The 21,356-nt window shown below is 44.9% G+C and overlaps 1 protein-coding gene across 1 annotated transcript; it reads right to left on the reverse strand.

The window, feature by feature from the left end:
- Positions 1-1,064: 1,064 nt before the first annotated feature.
- On the reverse strand, positions 1,065-21,216 carry CHRNA3 (cholinergic receptor nicotinic alpha 3 subunit). The gene is made up of 6 exons (XM_044662906.1): positions 21,156-21,216; positions 16,692-16,831; positions 16,533-16,577; positions 10,305-10,414; positions 7,199-8,210; positions 1,065-1,193 (listed from the first exon to the last, which is right to left on the reverse strand). The coding sequence occupies exons 1-6, from the start codon at positions 21,214-21,216 to the stop codon at positions 1,065-1,067; spliced, it is 1,497 nt and encodes a 498-aa protein (XP_044518841.1).
- Positions 21,217-21,356: the final 140 nt, after the last annotated feature.

Here is a 21,356-nt window from a genome sequence, read left to right on the forward strand (position 1 = left end):
ATAATAATCCTGGAAGTAGGTGCTTTATCATCCCCACTTTACAGATGAGGAAACTGAGGCAAAGGTTAAGTGACTTGCTTAGGGTCACACAGCAAGCATGTGTTTGAATCTAAATTTGAACTCAGGTCTTTTTGATTCCAAGTCCAGTCTTCTTACACTGTGCTACCCTGCTGTCTAGCTATATGAAAGAAATCACGAGCTCGATCTCTCCAAATGCCTCCAAACTCTCTCAGGGTTTCCTCTTTAGCTATTCTCTCTTAACCATGAAAGTATCCCACAGATGCTCCTTTATCTCCTCCATGAAGCCTTCCCTGGCCTCCTAGTGCTGCCAAGAGACAGTGAATTCCCCTTTCACAAATTTCTTGTCACTCAATCTAGATCTCTCTTCTGTTCCAATCACAATGGATTTGGAGACAAAAGACCTCTGTTCAAATTCTGGATAGGCTGTGTTAACTTGGGTGAGTCATTTAATCTTTGGGTGCCTTATTTTCCCCATTTGTAAAACAAGAGGATTGAATTCCAGGGAGATTCAGTGATTATCTAGGACCTTTCCAGATATCTCTCTCCAATTCATTGCTTCCATGGCCCCTTACTAAAAGAGAAGGTCCTTTAAGAAGGGAACGGAATCTTCATCCTCAGATCCCCAATGTCTGGTATTCAATGAAAGTTTGCAGAACTGAATGATGCTGAATACCCATGGTTACCACATAGAAGAAAGAGGCTTTCCCATTTTTATTGGCTATCTTCCTCCTATTGCATTAGTCACAAACTTTGGCTAGCCACATCATTATAAGGGACAACTGTGGTCATCCATTCGCTTCTTGCTTGGTGTATCCCTGTGCCTGGGTATTTTTCTTGGCAGGTGTTAGGTGGGTTAAGTTAAGGAATAAAGTTGACTACATCAAAACAACGGAAGTGTGTGGGCTACAATGGTACCCAGGGAGACGTGTATTCCCTTAAAGAAAGATGGAGGACAGAGTGAGCTCTTGGACAATGGGATCAGAGTAGGGCAAGCTCTGTTGGAGAGTTTCAGAGTGGCTTTTCTGATGGATGTCATCCTGTGCCTACATTTCATCTCCAGTCATCAAAGGTTGCAAGAACAGCCCTGCTGTTCCTAAAATACAAACCAGAATGAAAACCCACAGGAAAATGCGATCGATGACCATTGCAACATATTTCCAGTCATCTTGAATCTGAAAAACACATAAAGACCCAAAGGAATTCAGTTTAGATTCAAAATTTAAGATATAAAAGGTCCCCTTCCTCCCATGAGCCTTCCTTGATTTCTTCTTCCTTCTTCCAACTAGTGATAACTTTTTCCCCTTTGGGTCTCACATAGCACTTTTGTACCAGGTCCTCATCATTTAGATTTGATGTAATAATAGTATTTCCGTAGCCATTTAAGGTTTGCTTCACAGATGTCATTCATTCTTCACAACAACCCTAGAAGGTAGATACTATTATTATCATCCCCATTTTACAGGTGAGGAAACTGAGACAGACAGAGGTTAGGTGATTTGCACAAGAGCATACAGTTAGTATTTGAGAATGGATTTGAACCCAGGTCTTCCTGATTCTGAGTCCAGCTCTTTACTACAAAATGTGACACTCATAGGTCATTGAGTTATTAAGAAAAAAGAGGTTTACAGGGAAAGGCATTAAAGGCAATACAAGCTGACTCAACTAAGGAGTTCTCTTTCCTGTGGTACCCAGGCAAGTCCCCTCCTGGTTGCTTTGGTCTCAGGTGATGAAGAAGTGATGCCAGTGGTCTAAACTGTTAGTCTCCTGAGCCAACCAGATCCCAAGGGGAGTCGCAATGCCTTTTAAGGAGAAAGTAGCCTAACTTGCAGCTAAGTGGTACAGTGGATAGAGCACTGGGCTTGGAGTCAGGAAAACTCATCCTCCTGAGTTCAAATTGGAGCTCAGACACTTTCTACCTGTAAGTCACTTCACCCTGTTGGTCTCAGTCTTTTCATCTGTAAAATGAGCTGGACAAGGAAATGGCCAACTATTCCAGTATCTTAGCCAAGGAATGAACCCCTAATGGGGTCACCAAAAGTTAGATACTACTGAACAACAACAATGAAAAATAATTGGAAACAGTCTGACAACTTCATCTCTAAATGGTAGGACCAGACCATGGAAAGTCCACTGACATGCTAAAGGCCAGGCGACTCCCCTCCTACCCCCAAGATCTTCCCATCAGCGGTGTCATCTTCCAATTCCAAGAGACAGCAGGTATGTGAAAAGTCAGGGCCATTCTGCTCTGATACAGACTGCCACAAGGGCCATAAATAGTCAATAATGAGAGTAAAATGGAAGCCTGGAGAGAGCTCGACTAATTAGGCTCAGTCCAGCGTTGACTCAACCCTTGAAATTAGAGGAGGAAGTCAATGGTACATCAATTACCCTCTTAGACAAGGCAGAAGGAAAAGACACAGAATGGAAAAGACTAAAATCTGTGAAACAATTGAATTTAAAGAAGTAATCACATCTCAACAGCAAGAACATGCAATTGAGGGATTCAATTAGTTGTACAATGAAAGAGAGACAAGCCTTCTAGTCTTCTGAACATAAGTTCTTTTGCTCTCTCTGGGCCGCAGGCTCAGTAGCTATAAAGACTCAATTATCTGCCTTAGTAACCGCAAGCTAATTTATAGAAAGGGCTGGGAGCAGCTGGGTGGCTCAGTGGATAGAGAGCCAGGTCTGGAGACAGAAGGTCCTGGATTCAAATCTGGCTTCAGATGCCACTGAGTAGCTCAGTGAATTGAGCGTCAGCCCAGATATGGGAGGCCCTGGGTTCAAATTTGGCCTCAGATACTTCCCAGCTGTGTGACCCTGGGCAAGTCACTTAATCCCCATTGCCTAGCCCTTACCACTCTTCTGCCTTGGAACCAATACACAGTATTAATTCTAAGATGGAAGGTAAGGGTTTCAGTAAAAAACAAACAAACAAAAAAACAAATGGAAAATAGGAGCATGAAACATGTAATCATGTTAAAAATGATTATTAATAAATGCTAAAAAATAAAAAATAAAAAAATAAATTAAAAAAAAACAAAACAAATGGAGTCATGAAGAGTTGAATGTGATTGAACAACACCTGAACAACAATCTGAATTTGACACCATGGCTCTAAGCCATACCTCATACCTATACATTTGTATTGTATTATACCAGTAGGAAACAATCACCCTGAAGGCAGGGACTATTTTTTTTTTTGGTCTTTAAATAGCTTTATTTCCCATCATCCCCCATCTCTTCCCAAGCCCCTCAGAATTCTAACAAGCAGAGATTTCCCACTGAAGTCACCAAGAATACCCTAGCCAGATAATCTAGTTTAAGGAATATGAAGACAGACAAAAAAATAAAAGGTGGAATTTTATATATCTAAATACAAAAAAGAGAAAGGAAGTCAAGGAATTTGGGCATGCCACTAAAAAAAACCCTAGAAAAGCAACAAATGAAAAAACCAAAGACAAACACAAATAGACATTCTGAAAATGAAAAGAGAACCAAAATGAAAAAAAACCCAAATCACAAAAATAATGAAATTAGGAGTTGATGTTTTGAAAAGGGAGGGAAGAGAGGGAAAATTTATTTACAGAGCACCTACTACTGTGCAAAGTAGTTCTTATAACTATTATTTCATTTGATTCTTACAAACAACCCTGAGAAGTAAGTGCTCTCTATATTATCCCCATTTTTACACTTGAGGCAAAATCGAGGCAAACTGAGATTAAGTGGCTTGTGAGGGGCTACCTAGCTAGTAAGTATCTGAGGGCAGATTTGAACTCAGGGTCTTCCTAACTCCAGACCCAGCACTCAATCCATTATTCTACCAGCTGCTTCTAATAAAAACTAATAAAACAGACAAGCCATTAGCTAATTTGATCAAAAGGAAAAGTAAATTGTTTCTAACAATAGGACTGCAGACAAGATGGGTGTCAGGGAATTCCATCCATAAATTTGGAAGTAACTTTTCAAGCCCCAAACTTGGCAAATAACCAGCTACAGAAAGCTCTGGAAACCAGCTGGTAGTGTCGAAAGAACCTTGGATGAGGAGATAAGAAACTTGGGTTTGAATCCCAGCTGTGGCCCTCATGAGCTGTGTGTGTGATCTTGGGCAAAGCAGCTCACCAGCCTTGAGCTCAGTTTCCTCCCCCATGAAGTGATGGACTTATTTTTAGGGGGGCTTCTATTTCTAAGTTTTCATTCTGTGACAGGGAATAGCCAGAAGGTGGAAGGAGAGCCACGATTCTATAGGAAAAGGTAGGGTGGCATTGACCCTTGTCTCTGTATAGAGGTCCTAGACCTAGACCAATGAGTAAGAAGAATGATTGACCATCACCTAACACCATGAAAGCTTGCAAAGCTCTTTCATCCTTTACCTTATTTGAGCCTTTCAATGGCCTGTAAGGTAGCTAGTTGGGTACCAAAGGTATGAGCCTTCCCACTGCTCAGAAAGATCAGAGATGAGATTTGCGTGGAGAGTCCAATGTTCCATCTATCATGCTATACTGTCTCTAGAACAATGGACACCACTAACATCTCTAAATTCGTTTCCTCATCTGTACAATGGGGAAAACATATTACCAGTCCCATATGGTGGTGCCAACTTTCTGTGACTATTAAACATTTGACATTTGAGAAATGGGAGCCCCTTGTGAGCTTGGGTGAGTTCCACTGCTGCTCTTCAAAGCTCTTCTGCCAAAGAGCTATCCGTCCTCTGCAGAGAGTACCAGGGGATCTCTTCTGCTGATATAGAACATAATTCCCCTCGATTCGAGTTTGAAAAGGCAGAACGTAAAGCACTGTCACTAGCTGGGGTTCCCTCAATTCAATCTGCCAGGCCCTTTTAAAATGTATTCCATGAAAGATAGAGTGGGGTGATGGTTAGAGAGTTGGTGTGAACCAGGAGGTTCTGGACTCAAATGCCTCCTTGGACCCATATTGTCTGTGTGGACCCTTGAGCCCCCTCAGGCCTCTGGGAAACTCTCACCAACTTTGATAGAGGGAGTTCTTTTTAAGGCTTTAGCCCTAATGTCTATGACTCCATAGTTGGGGTTGGTTTGGTGGGACAAAGAACCTCCTAATTTAGTCGTGCTGGTGGCTAACACTTCAGAAAAACAGATCGTCCTAATTAGGCTCTCGTCTCCTCAGGTCTAACCGATTTCTCTGTGGCTTTCCCACCCAAACAAAGAATATGCAGGAGACATTTTGTACAAACATCCATTATGAGCAGACGAACATGGTTTAGTCTAGTAATCAGTTCTTTGTTATTAAGCATCCTAAGGCTGAACTAATTAATTTGGAAGGCAAAAACATCTTGTAAGATTAGCTGAAATGCTTTGGGCAACCTGGGGCTAAAATGAGTGGAGAAGCCAGATGTTAAAATAGTTTGAAAGGATCTTCCATATTCCTGCCCTCTCTCTCCCCTTGTGTGAGCTTAGATGGCACTTCATTACCTCCAGGCTCAAAGAAAAATCCTCTGTTTGGCAAACAAACCTAACCCCTTCCTACCTTTGCAGTCCTCATGCAGACTTCTTCTTCCCCCACTCTACCATCCAGCAACACCCTCCAATCTTCCACTCCTTGCACATAACCCTCCATCTTCATCGCCGTGTCTTTGTTCTGGCTGCTCCCCTCCGCTGGCCTTTTCTCCCTCTCCCCTTGCCTCCTAGATTCCCCGGCTTCCTTCAAGGCTCATCTCCATCATCATCTCCTCCAGGAGGCTTTCCCCAGTCACCCACCGGCTGCTAATGCCTTCCATCTACTCTGAATATATCTTCTAGGAAAATAGTTGCTGACATATTATATTCACCATTAGAATGTAACCTTTCTGAAGGAAGTGACGGCAACTTTGTCTTTCCTTATTTCTTCAGCGTCTGTCCCAGTGTCAGACACATATTAACTTTCTCTTTTTAAAAATCTTTACCTTCTTTCTTGGTTTCAATTTCAAGACAGAAGAGTGGCAAGGGCTAGGCAATTTGGGATTAAGTGACTTACCCAGGGTCACACAGCTAAGATGTATCAGAGGTTAGATTTGAACCCAGGTCCTCCTGATTCTAAGCTTGGTGCTCTATTTACGGTGCCACCTCATTGCCCCAGTTGACTCTTGATGAATGCTTATTGACAGACTCTATCATGAAAATAATAACATATGTGAGAACACTGATGAGGATTGGAGAGAGGAAGTGATTTCCCCGTTCAAACAAATCTAATCCTTCCTTCACTTGTCGCTTACGGGAGAAGGGCCAACTGAATTTTGTCAGAGACCATTTTGGAATCAGGCCAACTCATCTCTATTATTACTCTATAACCAAATAAAGAGAATTCCTAGTGTTGTGCTGTGTATTTTTTGGGGGTAGGAAGATAGAGTTACTTCCCTGCATTGTGAGGATCCTACTAAATAATACATAAAGAACTTGGGGGACCGTGTCACTACTGTCTACCTTGCCACTTATTTGAGGTCTCATTGTCCATTTTGGCTCTCTTGAGAAAAGAGAAGCAAAATAAAACCTGAGTTTTTCTGCCTTCTCCTTGTCATTAGAGTTATTCTCATAGCCCTGGGCATCACAGTCTAGTAGGAAGACCACTGGGTTCTAACCCACTTATCCCATCACATACTGGCTGAGTGTTCCTAGACAAGCCTCAGTCTCCTTATCTGTAAAACGGGCATTGGCACCCCCCTCCCCCCCCCTAGAGTTGTTGTGAGGATCCAATGAGATAATGCTTGTGAAGGACTTTGTACATCTTACTAGCTCCGAGTGCTTTGTAAACACCCGCTCCATTCTCCCTCTTCCCAATGGTGGTTGGCCACTTCCACAGGGCTGACACTCGGATGCAGCCTTAGGACTCTCAGGCTTTGCCCCCTATGCTGATGCTCAATTCACCTACGTGGCTTGTCTTCCTCAATCAAAGCGTGAGCTCACCGGGTCCGGGCGCCATCTTCTTATTTTATTTGTAGCCTTGACATTCGGTACTATTTGGTGCCTGGTAAGCCCTTGACAAAAGCTATTTTCATTCATTCATTCAAACATTCAATGCCTAACACGTATGTAGAGTATTATGCTCAGAGCTGGGGCAGGAGTGGGGATGGGGAGAATAGCTAACATTTCCATACGACACGTCCCCTGGCCCCACGGAGCTTACACTCAACGTGTGGCTAACAGATTGTCCCAAAGGGGACTCTTACCTCCTTGGCTTCATTCTGGGCCTTCATGTTCTCAGCAATGTACTTGACACTCTCAATGGCCTCTTTCATTTCGGGGGACAGAACGGAGTAGGAAAGCAGAGCATCCACGGATTCTGAGCTGGAGCTTCTTGGGAGGTTGGTGCTCAGGTTGGAGAGCTTGACCCTCTGGTGGCGGCAGACGCCACACGTCCCATCTTGGCAAGCTGAGCCCCCTTTGCAGCATTTTGCCTCCGAACCCCTAAAGCAGTTGAGGTTGGAGAGCTCGGCGCTGGAGAAGGGCCTGGACTTCTGGGAAGCCTCTTCGCCGCTCGCGGGCCTGGCCATGAACATGATTTTGGGCAGCCAGTCTAGGAAAATGGTTTTCACCCACTGGGGCATCGTATGAGTCTTGGGCGTGCGGTAGTGTACGTTGAGCACAAAGACCGTGATGACGATGGACAGGGTGACAAAAATCATGGTGAACAGGAGGTACTCTCCGATGAGGGGAATGACCAGGGACGTGGAGGGGATGGTTTCCGTGATCACCAAGAGGAACACGGTCAAGGACAAGAGGACCGAGATGCAGAGGGTCACTTTCTCCCCACAGTCAGAAGGCAGATAGAACACCAGCACTGTCAGAAAAGAAATCAGGAGGCAGGGGATGATCAGGTTGATGGTATAAAACAAGGGGAGGCGCCTGATGTACAGAGAGTAGGTGATGTCAATATAAATCTCTTCACAACAATTGTACTTGATATCATGTTTGTATCCAGGGGCATTGATTATGGCCCATTCGCCGCTTTCCCAGTAGTCCTTGAGGTTCATCGAGGAGCCAATCATTACCAAGTCGATTTTAGCTTTATCATAGGACCAGGAGCCAAACTTCATGGTGCAATTTTGGTAGTCAAATGGGAAGTAAGTCACATCTATTTTGCATGAACTCTTAAAGATGGCGGGAGGGATCCAGGTGACTTCTCCTGTGTATTTCAACAGGGCTTTGGTCTTGTCATCCACCTGGAAATCCCCAACTGCGCTATAAGGAAAAAAAAAGTTGTATAAGAAGGAATTATGATATATTGGCTCAACCTCTCAGTTGGCTTTTATTTTGAATTTTGAGCAAATAGTGAACGATTTAAAAAATATATTGCTTTCACTTTCCAATGACTTCCCATTGCATGTTCCCATTCCCATTGTGCACATAAATAGAAACTTTCCTTCTAACAAAGAAGTACAGCTAATTCTCACAAATAAGTATATCAACTTTATCGTTCCACACTCAGTGAGTCAGTCAGTTGGTAAACACTGATTAAGTGCCTACTATACTATAGCATATATACTATGTCAGACAGGGCAGTGGGGGGGGGGGCAGTAGACAGAGTCCTGAAGACTCCTTCCTGAGTCCAAATCTGATCTCAGACATTTACTGGGCAAGTCACTTCACCCTGTTTGCCTCAGTTTCCTTATCTGTCAAATGACCTAGAGACAAAAGGGAAGAGTTTTTTAAAAAAAGAATCCGGGTAATTATATTTACTTTTTCTATATGTTGTTTTGACTTATATATTGTTTCCCCCAAATAGAATGTAAGCTCCCTGAGGGCAATGTCTGTTTCATTTTATTCTTTTGTCTTCAGGGACCAACATAGCTCCTGATCCATAGTAGAGACTCAAGTAAATGTATGTTCTGTTGCTCAAAGAGGTAAACTCAGAGTTATTGGGAAATCTCAGTTATCCAGAGCAATATTTTGCCCAAGGGTTATGGGTAATTGGGAGTTACTATCGTAATGGGGAGGATTCCTAGGGGACAGAGGGTTTAGAACGTTCCCATTGGAAGTACTTAAAGAATTGAAGACCTTCAAGTGAAGGTAAGATGGCCACATGTGGGGATGGAGTAAAGTGGAAATTCTTTGGAGGTCATGGGTTGGACCAGATGGCTGTTGGTCCTTTCTACCCCAGGATATGCTGGAACCAGCTCATTCTGGTTGGCTAGAGACACTTCTTAAATTTTCGGTGTGAGCATTTCTATCTCGGAAATTGGCAATTACTACAAGTCAAGGATTCATTTAGCATTTGTAGACGGACTGGATTTAAGAAGTGATGGGCGAAGTGTTAATAATACAAATTAAAAATAAAAGTGCAACCTGAGTGCATTACTCTTCTGGCCCTGCTCTCCCCATCTCCTCTGCCAAGAGCTGGCTGTTAAACATGTACCAGCACACCCTGCTTTCACCTGTGAAGTTCTATGAATCCGAGAACATGGCTATAAATAGAATGATTACTGATTGGCCCAAACACAGGATACCAACATCCTCAAGAGTTGCTAACCCTGCCTATCTCCCATGCTTGTTGTAGGAGGTGAGCACTTTGCAAATATTTTTTTTTACCCTTAACTTCTGTCTATTGGTTCATAGGTGGAAGATTGGTAAGGGTGGGCAATGGGGGTCAAGTGACTTGCCCAGGGTCACACAGCTGGGAAGTGTCTGAGGCCGGATTTGAACCTATTTGTAAATATTTTTAAAAAGTTTTTAAATAAACCCTCATCTCCCATCTCACAATCAGTGCTGTGTCTCGGTTCCAGGGCAGAAGAGTGGTAAGAGCTAGACAATGGGGATAAGTGACTTGCCCGGGTCACCCAACGAAGGAGTATCCAAAGCCTGTCATCACTAGGCCTGGCTCTCAATCCACTGAGCCAACCAGCTGTCCCGTTTTGCAGATCTTAAAAGCCCACACAATCCCAACAATCCCATCTCAAATGAGAAAATGATTATTAAATTCATTCCATCAGATCAATATCTGGTTTCTGACCTGGTGGACTCCATTGAAGTGGAGATCTTTCATAGAAGAAAGGAATACCAAATCTTGTAGAAAGGTATTTCATAAAGATTTGTTGATTGACTGATTCAAAGACTATGATGCGTTGAGTCATTGGCTTTCCCAAAATTTCTACTGGTGCTCAGTGGAAATGATGATGGCTTTGCAGTCAGAGAACTTGCATTTGAATCTCATTTCTGTGGGACTTTATACCCTAAGCCTCAGTTTCCTTATCTGAAAAATGAGAGGTAGTCCCAAATGCTCTCTGACCCTCACCCCCCAGCTCTAAATCTATGCTCCCCAACCCCAGTACTCCTTACTTATTATATAGCACAATGTCAGGCTTCCATATTTTCTGAGAGGGCACACGCATGAACTCAACCCCTTCATAGTCAGCAGGGTTCCACTTCAGCTTGTAGTCATTCCAGATCTGAGACAAGGGAGAGAGATAGCAATAAAAAACTCCTTTGTGGTTTCCTCTCCCATGGCAACTTTCCTGGCTTTGAGCTCCTATGAAATGCTGGCCCTTCCCCTCCCAATTAAACATTTCACGTGTGCCATCTTCCCTCCCCGTCCCCTTTATTTTACTTTTTTTAAAACCCTTACCTTCCATCTTAAAAATCAATACTGTGTATTGGCTCCAAGGTAGAAGAGTGGTCAGGGCTAGGCAATGAGGGTCAAGTGACTTGTCCAGGGTCACATAGCTATGAAGTGTCTTGAGGCCAGATCTGAACCCAGGACTTCCCATCTCTAGCTCTGGTTCTCAATCTGCTGAGCCATCTATCTGTCCCCTCCATCCACTTTTAAAATGGCTAAGAACCCTTGGGTTAAAGGAACCCCCATGGGGGATGGTTAGCACAGGGAAGAGATGGCTCTCCCAAGCTCAGTGGGGCATTCACAATTCCCTCTTCCCAAATAAGAAGAATCCACCAACTGCCATATGGAGGAGGGATCAAATGAGTTCTATTTGGCTGATACCGCTACCATCCCCCTATGGCAGACTTTGGCCAGATTCTATCCCATTTCCCACCTCCATGCTTTTGCAGACATCTCCTAAGCTTGGAATGAATTCCCTCCTCACCTTCATCTCCCAGAAACCCTCTTTTCTTCAGGACTCAGCTCAAGCACCATCTTCACGAAGACTTTCTGATCCCAGCTGCCAGGACCTTCCTACCCAAATGACCTGGCATTTAGCCTATATTTGTATACTTTTTTCGCTGCTTTTGCATATGCTTTTCTATTGTTTCCTGCTATTCCTTCATTAAAAATGTCAGCGCCTTGAGAAAAGGGACCATTTCATTTTTTTGTTTATTCTTCTTCTTTGTTTATGTTTTTTAGCATCCTGCAGAGAGTCTGGCATACAGGAGTTGCTTACTCAATGCTTTTTGATGGTTTCTTCTCATCAGCAAAGGGGGTGCTCTGAATGCCCCACCGAGTCCGGGACACCTCCAGAGAATGATTGCCTAAAGTGGCCTCCAGGACACCCCCGGCTCTGAGCACGCTGGCATTAGATTGACAGAGGGCACGTCTGCCCTCTGGTTTTTTAAGTGTCTGAGGGCAGAGAAACCCTTGCAGGAGATAAAGCCTAGGAGGCAGGGTCACTCAGTGACAGCCTGGCACAGGGGGTCACTGGTAGGTCAGCCCAGTATTTACTGTCTGACAGCAGCTCTGGACAGTGTCCTCCCTTTGGGGAGAACATGTGAACAATGATGTCACTGGCCTTAGTCTAACAAGGACAAATCAGCTTTGACTCCTGGCTATCTGGCCATTATTATAAAAGGTCTGTCTGGAGCAAATAGGAGATTAGGGCTGGCTGGCTTTGGCTCTGCTCCCCCAAAATGGAATTATGGGAGAAAGCGCTCATGATTAAGAGTCCCACTGGGTGCCTTTCATGGAACCACAGAACTGGGGAGACGGCAGAGACCTCAGTGTCCATTAAATTAGACCACATAACATTCTGGATGTCCAGCCTCTGCCTGCAGATCTCCAAGGATGGAGAACGTTCCACCCATCAAGGCAGGCCATCCTCCCTTGCGACAGCTCAGCCTTAGGAGTTTTTCCTCCCATCAAGGCCAAATTCACAACATTCACCCCTTGGTCCAGCCAGCTTTTGCCTTCTTCAGCCAAAGAGAACTCATTTGATCCTCCTCCATATGGCAGCTGGTGGAGTCTTCATATTTGGGAAGAGGGGATCGTGAACACCCCACTGAGCTTAGGACAGCCATCCAATATTTGATGGCAGCTACCATAGTTCCCTTCTTCCCTGAGCTAACTATCCCCCATTGGGGTGCCTTTAACCCAAGGGTTCTTAACCATTTTAAGTCACCATCAACTCTGTTGGTAATCTGATTAAATCTATGGATCCTTTTTCCAATGATGTTTTTAAGTTCAGAAAATGTAAGATGGAGAAAGAAATAAATTCCTGTGAAACATAGCTATAGGAGCATTAAAAAAAGACCCTCACCTTCCGTCTTGGAATCAATACTGAGTATTGGTTCCAAGGCAGAACAGTGGTAAGGGTAGGCAATGGGGGTTAAGTGACTTGCCCAGGGTCACACAGCCGGGAAGTGTCTGAGGCCAGATTTGAACCCAGGACCTCCCTATCTCTAGCCCTGGCTCTCTATCCACAGAGCCGCTTAGCGGTCCTCTATGAGTTTTATGGAATCCCGTCTACTCCGCAAAGCAAGGCACCCCAGAACCTGATGGCTGGAGAATTGTAGAATTTGTATTCTTGAAGCAAATAAAGATGTCACCACTAGATGTCAGCATTGACCAAGAGAAAGATGAGTGCCCATCCCCTGCCGCTAAACCGCTCTCTCTAAATTTCAGGTTTCTGGGCAAAAGCCAGTGTTCTTAAGCCTCTGTGTCACCGGAGAGTTTGCAGCCCCCGAGTTCCAGAGACCATCGCTTCCCCTTCTCTTTAGAATGAGAGCTCTGTGAGGGCAGGACCGAGATTAACCTTAGGGCTTCCTTTGCCCAATGCCCATTTGGCACAGATTGGGAATGTAATGATTTTCGGTCAGCTGGGCACAGTGCGCCTAGAGAGACAACGTAGGATAGTGGAAAGAGCTGGGAAGCCTTGGATTCAAGACTTGCCTCTGAACTGTCCTGACTGTGGACAAGTCTCTCAAGCTCAGAGCCTGCTCTAGGCAACAGCCCAAGACTGGAAGGGGCTGTCCTGCACTGGAGGATGGAGTTTCCTCAGCAGGGAGTTCTCTAAACACCTGAAATCAGAGGTCCTGTTCCTATCCCTGTCCATGCTATGCACAGAATACTGCATTCAGGGCTGAGGGAGATATGACATCTGTAAAAGGCAAAATCCCTGTCCTCCAGGAGCCTATATTCTAGCAACTAAGTTATATACACATTAGCGAAGGGCAGCACAGATTGTTACTTATGGCTAGAGGAGAAGGCAGAAAGGTCAAGGAAAGCTTCCTGGAGGAGGTGGCCTTTGTGCTAAGTTTTTAACAATGGGGAGGACTTTTTAACAGGCAAAAGAAGGGAAGGCATTCCAAGTCTAGCAACTGAGCAAGAAAGAACAAGCCATCTAAATGCAAGCATTCTCATTTGGATCTTCTTATTTAAGGTCTTGGTTCCCAACTTTTATTATCCCTGCCATCTGGAATGGCTTTCTGAAGTCCCCCACCTGTTGAACATCTATCCACTCTCAAAGGCTTAGTTCAAATTGTCTCTTTTTCCAGCAAGCCTTCCTTGATCTGCCCACCTGGAAATATTCTCTCCCTTTATAGAATACCAACTGGCAGCTCTCTTAGGACACCTATCGTATCCTGTGGTGGATAGAGCACCTAGCCTGGAGTTAGAAAGGTCTGAATTCAGATCCACCTTAGACACTTAATAGCTATGTGACCCTGGACAAGTGACTTCACTCTGTTGGCCTCAGTTTCCTTATCCATCCAATGAGTTGGAGAAGGAAATGGCAAATCTAGCTGTGTGACCCTGGACAAGTGACTTTACCCTGTTGGCTTCATTTTCCCCATCTGGCAATTGAGCTAGAGAAGGAAGTGGCAAATCTAACTGTGTGACTCTGGGCAAGTCACTTCATCAGTTTCCTCATCTATCAAATGAGCTGGAGAAGGAAATGGCAAATAAAGCTGTGTGACCTTGGGCAAGTCACTTCACCCTGTTGACTTCAGTTTCTTCGTCTATCAAATGAGCTGGAGAAGGAAATGTCAAATCTAGCTGTGTGTGTGACCTTGGGCTGTGACTTCACCCTGTTGGCTTCAGTTTCCCCATCTATCAAATGAGCTGGAGAAGGAAATGGCAAATCTAGCTGTGTGACCCTGGGCAAGTCCTTTCACCCTGTTGGCTTCAGTTTCCTTATCAGTCAAATGAGTTGGAGAAGGAAATGGCAAACTGCTCCAGTATCTCTGCCAAGAAACCCCCAGCTGGAGTTGCAAAGAGATATACACAACTGAAATGACTGCAAAACAACAATTATCCCTCTGGCCAGGCAATATGGATACACAGAGCACTAAAGTCTGATCTGGTTGTAAAATATTAAGATAACACTTTGATAATGCCATAATGTGAAGTCTTGGGACTCACTGGAATCAAAGACCCAATCTGTCTTCCCTGAAGGAAAGCAAATCAATCAATTATAGGGAGGAACCCAGATCTTGAAAACTAAGAGACTTGTTCTTGTTCATGATGACTAAGAATGGAAATATCTTTGTTTAATTCAATTAAGAGAAATCTCTCTTTGTAAAACTTGGACCCTGTTGAAAGTGCAGTCAAGAGGAAGTGACTGGCTTCAGGAAAATATTTTCTTCCAGAGCACATTGATATTACCAGAATGCAGAAAGCCCTGAGCTTAAACTACGTGCCTCAGTTTGACTTGGCTGGAGACTTTTCCTTTTTGTTTTAAGATTTGTCAAATCAAGCCAACGAGTTCTTCTTAAATGCCAGTTGTGTGCTAGGCACTGTGTGAACACTGGATTACTATAAATGGGAAATTCTAGGGTCAGAGAGAATTCCAGTTAGCAAGGGGAGCTGTCCATCTGGACCTCTTCACAGAAGAATCTTTTCTTTTTAAACTCTTCCTCTCCATCTTAGAATTGATACTGTTTATTCGTTCCAAGGCGGAAGAGTGCTAAGGGCTAGGCAATGGGGGTTAAGTGACTTGCCCAGGGTCACACAGCTAGGAAGTGTCCAAGGCCAGATTGGAACCCAGGACCTTCCATCTCTAGGTCTGGCTTTCAATCCACTGAGACACTTAGCTGTCCCCACACAAAGGAATTTTTTATGTTCATAAATTGACTCTTGGAGATTTGGGTTTCACCACAAACTACAGAGTCATCTGCCCCCATTATAGTCTCCTAGAAGGCTGGAATGGTGTCTTATTTATTCCTGAATTACTTCCACAAGGCTTTCAGAACACTAGATATTTGTTCACTGTTTTTTTAATACATGGCCAAGCTTAACCACTGCCCATGAACTCTCCTGGCCATTTAGATCACATCATTTCCTATCCTGGCTCTACCATTGCTGAAGTAAAGTGAAGAAAGGCAACCTGTAGAGGGCAAAGGGAAGCCCCCGCTGATCCCTCTGTGATATTGGAAATTTGGGGTTCCTTGAACTGATCTTGAGGTCTCTGATCTAAACTTCCTGTGGACATTTAGGACTCTTTCAAACCTACATTTCCCATGATTCCTCTTGGGTAATGAGGTAGACAGGAAGTGTGATTACATAGACAGAGGTATAAAGATTCAGGATTCGATAGGCACGAGATCTTTCCTATGAAGCAGCCAGGAGGAAAGCATGGTGGGCATTTGAATTAGATCTTATCAGGCATGTGTTTTTTTTAATTATCAATATGGCTGCTAATAAAACCCTAATATTTTTAAATATATCCTTCTATATCAATTTTATATGTTACACCTCAGCTCTCTAACTAAATGGATGAATGTTCCAGACAATTGGATTTTGGCTAGACCCAAGGAAAAGGTTCCCAGCAATGAGCACAGTCCCAGTGTGGAATGATCCATTCTTCCTGGAGGTATTCAAGCAGAAGCAATCCCCCTTCATTCATCTCTTTCTACTGATTAACCCCAATGTATCCTCTCTGCATCTTTTTTTTTCAATTTTTTTTAAACTCTTACCTTCCATCTTGGAGTCAATACTGTGTATTGGCTCCAAGGCAGAAGAGTGGTAAGAGTAGGCAATGGGGGTCAAGTGACTTGCCCAGGGTAACACAGCTGGGAAGTGATTGAGGCTAGACTTGTCTGGACCTCCTGTCTCTAGGTCTGGCTCTCAATCCACTGAACTACCCACCTGCCCTCCTCTCTGCACCTTGGCAGAAGTTGTTAGTGTGTTGTTTTCACCCTCAGACTGTGAGCTCTTTGAAGTCAAGGACTATTTTGGTTCAATAACCCATATTTTATCCCTTCTTTTCCCACATGTCTTATCCTTTCTCCTCAGATAAGACCAGACCCTTAAGGGTGGCTCCCTCCTATGATATCACCTAGGACAGCACTGGGCATGAAGAAGGTACCCAGTAAAGGTCACATGCCAACACGCTGGGAACTCACGTGTTTCAGCCAGAGGTTGGTTTCCATAATCTGGTTGACTTCATCCTGGTCAAATGATTAAAAAAATAAAAGAAGAAAAATCTTGGATTTGTACTGACCATAGAAAGCCTTTGCCCTTGACCCTCCCTTTTAGAAATCAAGCCACTGCCCAGGACTCACCACTTTGACCAACTGGGACATGGACACCTCAAAATGGATGATGACTGGGTCAGACACGTTGGCCACAGGCCGTATGATCTCGTTATAGTCCTCAAACAGCCGGTCAAACAGGCGATGCTCTGCATTAAAGCCTCTGGTCCCTGTAGAGAAGAAAGTGTTGGGCTTTTGCCATTTTCCCATTTGGGTTCAAGAGCACCAGCTCTCCAGTATTGAAGAAGGGAGACAACCCTAGTCAATAGTTTACAGGAGAAGGATCTGGGAATATGAGTGGATCACAAGCTCAATATGAGTCAACAGCACGATGAGTGCAGTCAGAAAAATTGAATGAGATCTGCATTATGAAAGGGAGTGTCCACGACAGAGGAGGTGCTCTGCTCTGGTCAGACAGCACCTGAATACTGTGTCCAGGCTAGCTACTACTTTTTAGGAAGGCAAGGTAAAGCCTGGAAGGTACCCAGAGAGAAGTGCTCAGATAGCAAAGATGCTGGGAACCACAGCATAGAAAAGGCAGTTTATATTTCTGGGGATGTTTACTCTGAAAAGGACTTAGAGGAGAATGACCCTCTCTTCAAGGATCTGAAGGACTGCCAGGCAGAAAAGGAATTAACATTCTTTTCCTTGGCCCCTGAGGACTGATAAGCGAGCAAAGGATGGAATTATAAATTTGTTGTTTGGAGAAACATCTTAATAATTAGAGCCATTCCAAAGTAGAACAGGCTTGGAAGACAGTGAGGTCCCACCTCATTGGAGGTCTTCCCGAAGAGGTTGGATGGCCACCTTTCAGAGAAGGAGGGAAAAGAATTCCTGTTTAGTCAAGGTTTGAAGTATCTGATCTCTACTGTTCCTTCCAGGGCAGCTGGGTGGCAAAGTCGAGAGAGTGCCCAACCTGGAGTCAGGAAGACTCATCTTCCTCAATTCAAATCTGGCCTGAGATATTTTCTACCTGTGTGACCCTGGACAAGCCATTTAGCCCTGTTTGCCTCAATTTCTTCATCTGTAAAATGATCCAGAGAAGGAAACGGCAAATTACTCTAGTATCTTTGCCAATGTGAAGATATTGTGAATATCCCCAAATGTGAAGTCAGACATAAATAAAATGACTGAACAAGTTTCTGAAAGCTCTGAAAGTCCATGAAGATGTGCTTGTCCTTTGCTTATTTCTAATATATTCATTCGCTACTTGCCCACTTATCTTTTCTCCAGGCAAACGACTGAGATTCACGGTCTTCTTTTACGAATTATATAACAACTACAGATAGAGCTGGAAGGCAAGGGTTCTTGGAAATATATAAAGTGATTTCCTAATAAGAATGATAATTAATACTAATTGTTATTCATAAATTATCCTAGTGGTTAAGGGTAAAGGAGATGGGGCTGAGATTCAAGCGATTTGGGTTTCAAGTTTTAGCTTTGCCTCTAATTTTCTGTGTGACTCAGGAAAGTCTGTTAACTACTACGCTAAACCTCAGTTTCCTTATCTGTAAAATGAGGAGGTTGGACTAGATGGTCTCTACTCCAGCTCTAAAAATTTTAATTCTTTCTTAAATTCTTCAGAATCTTTATCAACAACATTCTATTCAATTGAACGAATATTTATTAAATGTGAGCTGTGAGTAACAGAGGCAAAATGAACTGTAGACTAAAGCTAGAGTCTGAGTCAAAAGGACTTGAGTTCCAGTTCTGCAACCAGTACTTCTTAGCTATGTGACCATGGTAAACCACTTAACTCTTCTGAAGCCAGAGGCAATTCTGAAAGATTATGTTATAGACAAGTTGCAATCTGTCTTGGTGGAGAGATTGTTGATTGGACCTTGAGGGGGGTCTAGTCTGACCCTCTCATTTTACAGAAGAAGAGACTGAGGGCCAGAGAAGTTATGCAGTTTACCTAAAGTCACATAGAAAGAAGGGATGGAGTCAGAATTTGAATCCATGTCTTCTGATTACAGAGTCAATGTGCTTTTTTACTGTGCAATATTTAAGGGAGTTGTGACATTCAGGTGGGTTTCTATCTCTGTCTGTCTGTCTGTCTGTCTGTCTCTGTCTGTCTCTGTCTCTGTCTGTCTGTCTCTCTCTCTGTCTCTCTCTCTCTCTGTCTCTCTCTCTCTCTCTCTCTCTCTCTCTCTCTCTCTCTCTCCTTCACTCCCTCCATCTCTCTTCTCCTTATGCTGACCTAGTATCCAGTATCTCAACAGGGTCTAGATATATCAATGCACAGCCATAGTTTGGGGCTGGCAAGACAGATTCTCAAGAAGCTTGTGGGGGATGGTAAAAATGAGCTAGCAGCAAGTGAGGTTTCCTCATTTACATTAAGATGTCAGGTCAGGGGGGCAGCTGGGTAGCTCAGTGGATTGAGAGCCAGCCCTAGAGACGGGAGGTCCTAGGTTCGGATCCAGCCTCAGACACTTCCCAGCTGTGTGACCCTGGGCAAGTCGCTTGACCCCCATTGCCTACCCTTACTACTCTTCCACCTATAAATCAATACACAGAAAGTTAAGGGTTTAAAATTTAAAAAAAAAAAAAAGATGTCAGGTCAGGGAAAGTTTCAAGGATGGAGAAACCAGTGAAGGAAGGAGAAGGCTTTGACAATTGGAGGTGCAGGACAGTAGGAAGGGAGTCCATTCCAGTCCTGGTGAACAGTGTGAGAAAAGGCAGAGATAGGGAAAGGGCCAGAAGAGAACAGAGAATAGTCAAGCTGGGCAATAGAAAGCCTTGAAAATGGCACAGAGTGAGATGGGCATGGAAAGGAAGGTGGGAGACAGGCTGTGAAGGGCTTTCAATGCCAAGACCACAAGTTTATATTTATTCATTAGACAATGAGAAGGCATGAAAGACTTTTGAGCAGATGAATGATTTGGTCCGACTTGTACATTAGGAAGATTACTTTGGCAGTAGTAAGAAGGATAGACCAGAGGGGGAAGAAACCAGATGCAGGGAGACCACTTAGGAGGACACAAAAGTCCAGACAAGAGGGAATGGGGGCCTGACCTAAAGTGCTAGTAGGCAGGTATGGAAGTGGAAATAACATGGAGGGAGACTCAAGAGAACTGGGCAACATATTGGATGTCAAGGGGGGAGGAATGGCAGAGAATCAAAACCCGACTCCAATATTTTGAACCTGCATTACAGAAAGGATGGAGAAACAAAGTGGGAAAATGAGAAATTGGAGGGGAATGTAAGGTTTTGGAGAGAAGATGAGTTCAGGTCCACATGCTGGAAGTTGAATTTGGGCCACCAGTACAGCATTCAGGTGGAAATGTTGAGGAGCATCTGGAAACAGAGGATTGGAGGCTGGGGAGAGGTTGGGGGTGAAGATATTAATTTGAGGGTTGGTTGCCAAGGGAGTGAATGAGGTCATTTAGGGTGGGAACAAGGAGAAAAAAAATGGCCCAAGACAGGGGTCTGGGTGGGGGGGGGTACCTAGTCTCCCCTGGATTCCCCCAACAAGAGTTTGCTGATGCTCTCTCCCGTTGGTCCTGATCCTACAAAAGGTCAGAGGAGAGGATGCAAACAGGTTGGACAGGAGACAGGATCATCTTCCAGCAATGACTAAAGGAGCAGGAGGGACAAGAAGCATTTGAACTAAGTCAGTCTCTCTGACCTAGTATCCAGCATCTCCGTTTAGCAGAGAAACTCAGGTTCTTTGGGGGACTGTCGGGACACAAAGTCAGTCAATAAACACCATTAAGCATCGACCATATTCCAGGCACTGTGCTAAGCAATGGGAGTATAAAGGCAAAACCCTGGTCCTTGCCATCAAGGATCTCCTATTCTAATGGGCAAAACAATATGCCCAAACTCTCTACCTACGAGACAATAACAGAAGGCAATTTCAGAGGGAAGAGCACTGACTGCTGGGAGAGGATGGCGAGGACCAGGAAAAGCCTCCTCCAGGCTTTCAGTACATTTTGGAGGTGGGCTCCACCTGAGAGGGGACTGGGAGGGGGCGCAGGCCTCCAGGCATGGCTCATCAAGCACTGGAAAGGGTGTCCCAATACAGAGGGTACCAGGAGGGCGAGGGAGCAACGGAGGGGCGGATGCAGGTCCTGGGGAGGGATTCTGCAGTCCCGGGATCAGAGCGGGCTGTCGGGGCTGATAGGAGCTTTCCTGGGGTGAACAGGAGCTGTCCCATTACACGACGCTGCGGCGGCCAGGCAGTGGTTCCGACCCGCTTTGGGCTTCCGGACTTCCCACGAAAGCTCGACGTCTCTACGGAACCCCAGCACTGGGACGCGACTAGAGCTCTAACGGATCGCAGCCTTCCAGGTTCCCCTACCTAACCAAAAGTCCTGCCTTCTTTTCGGGCGGCGAGGATTGGGCCTCTCTGGCCCTTTCCTTAGCTCTGGGAGTGCGAGACGCCCCCAGGTTCTCCCCTCATCCTCTGCACCCCAAGGTCGGGTTGGAGCAGCCGGTCGGGGTGGGGGTGGGGGAGCAGGGGAACCGCCCCGGGGCCCGAGACTCACCCACCTGTGAACAGGAAGGCCAGACCCGCCAGAAGGCAGCCGAGCCCTGCGCCGCCCGCGGCCATGGCCCCAGTCCGTCAGTCAGTCAGTTTGTCCGCACCTGCAGTCCTCCCGGCAGCGCTCAGCTCCCGCAGCCTCCCTCAGAGCCCGCTGCCCTGCGCGCCCCGCCCAGCCCCGCCCCGTCCGGCCCTCTCCAGGCGAGTCT

Source organism: Gracilinanus agilis, chromosome 2, assembly GCF_016433145.1.
Source record: "Gracilinanus agilis isolate LMUSP501 chromosome 2, AgileGrace, whole genome shotgun sequence".
In the NCBI taxonomy this organism is placed as follows: domain Eukaryota; kingdom Metazoa; phylum Chordata; class Mammalia; order Didelphimorphia; family Didelphidae; genus Gracilinanus; species Gracilinanus agilis.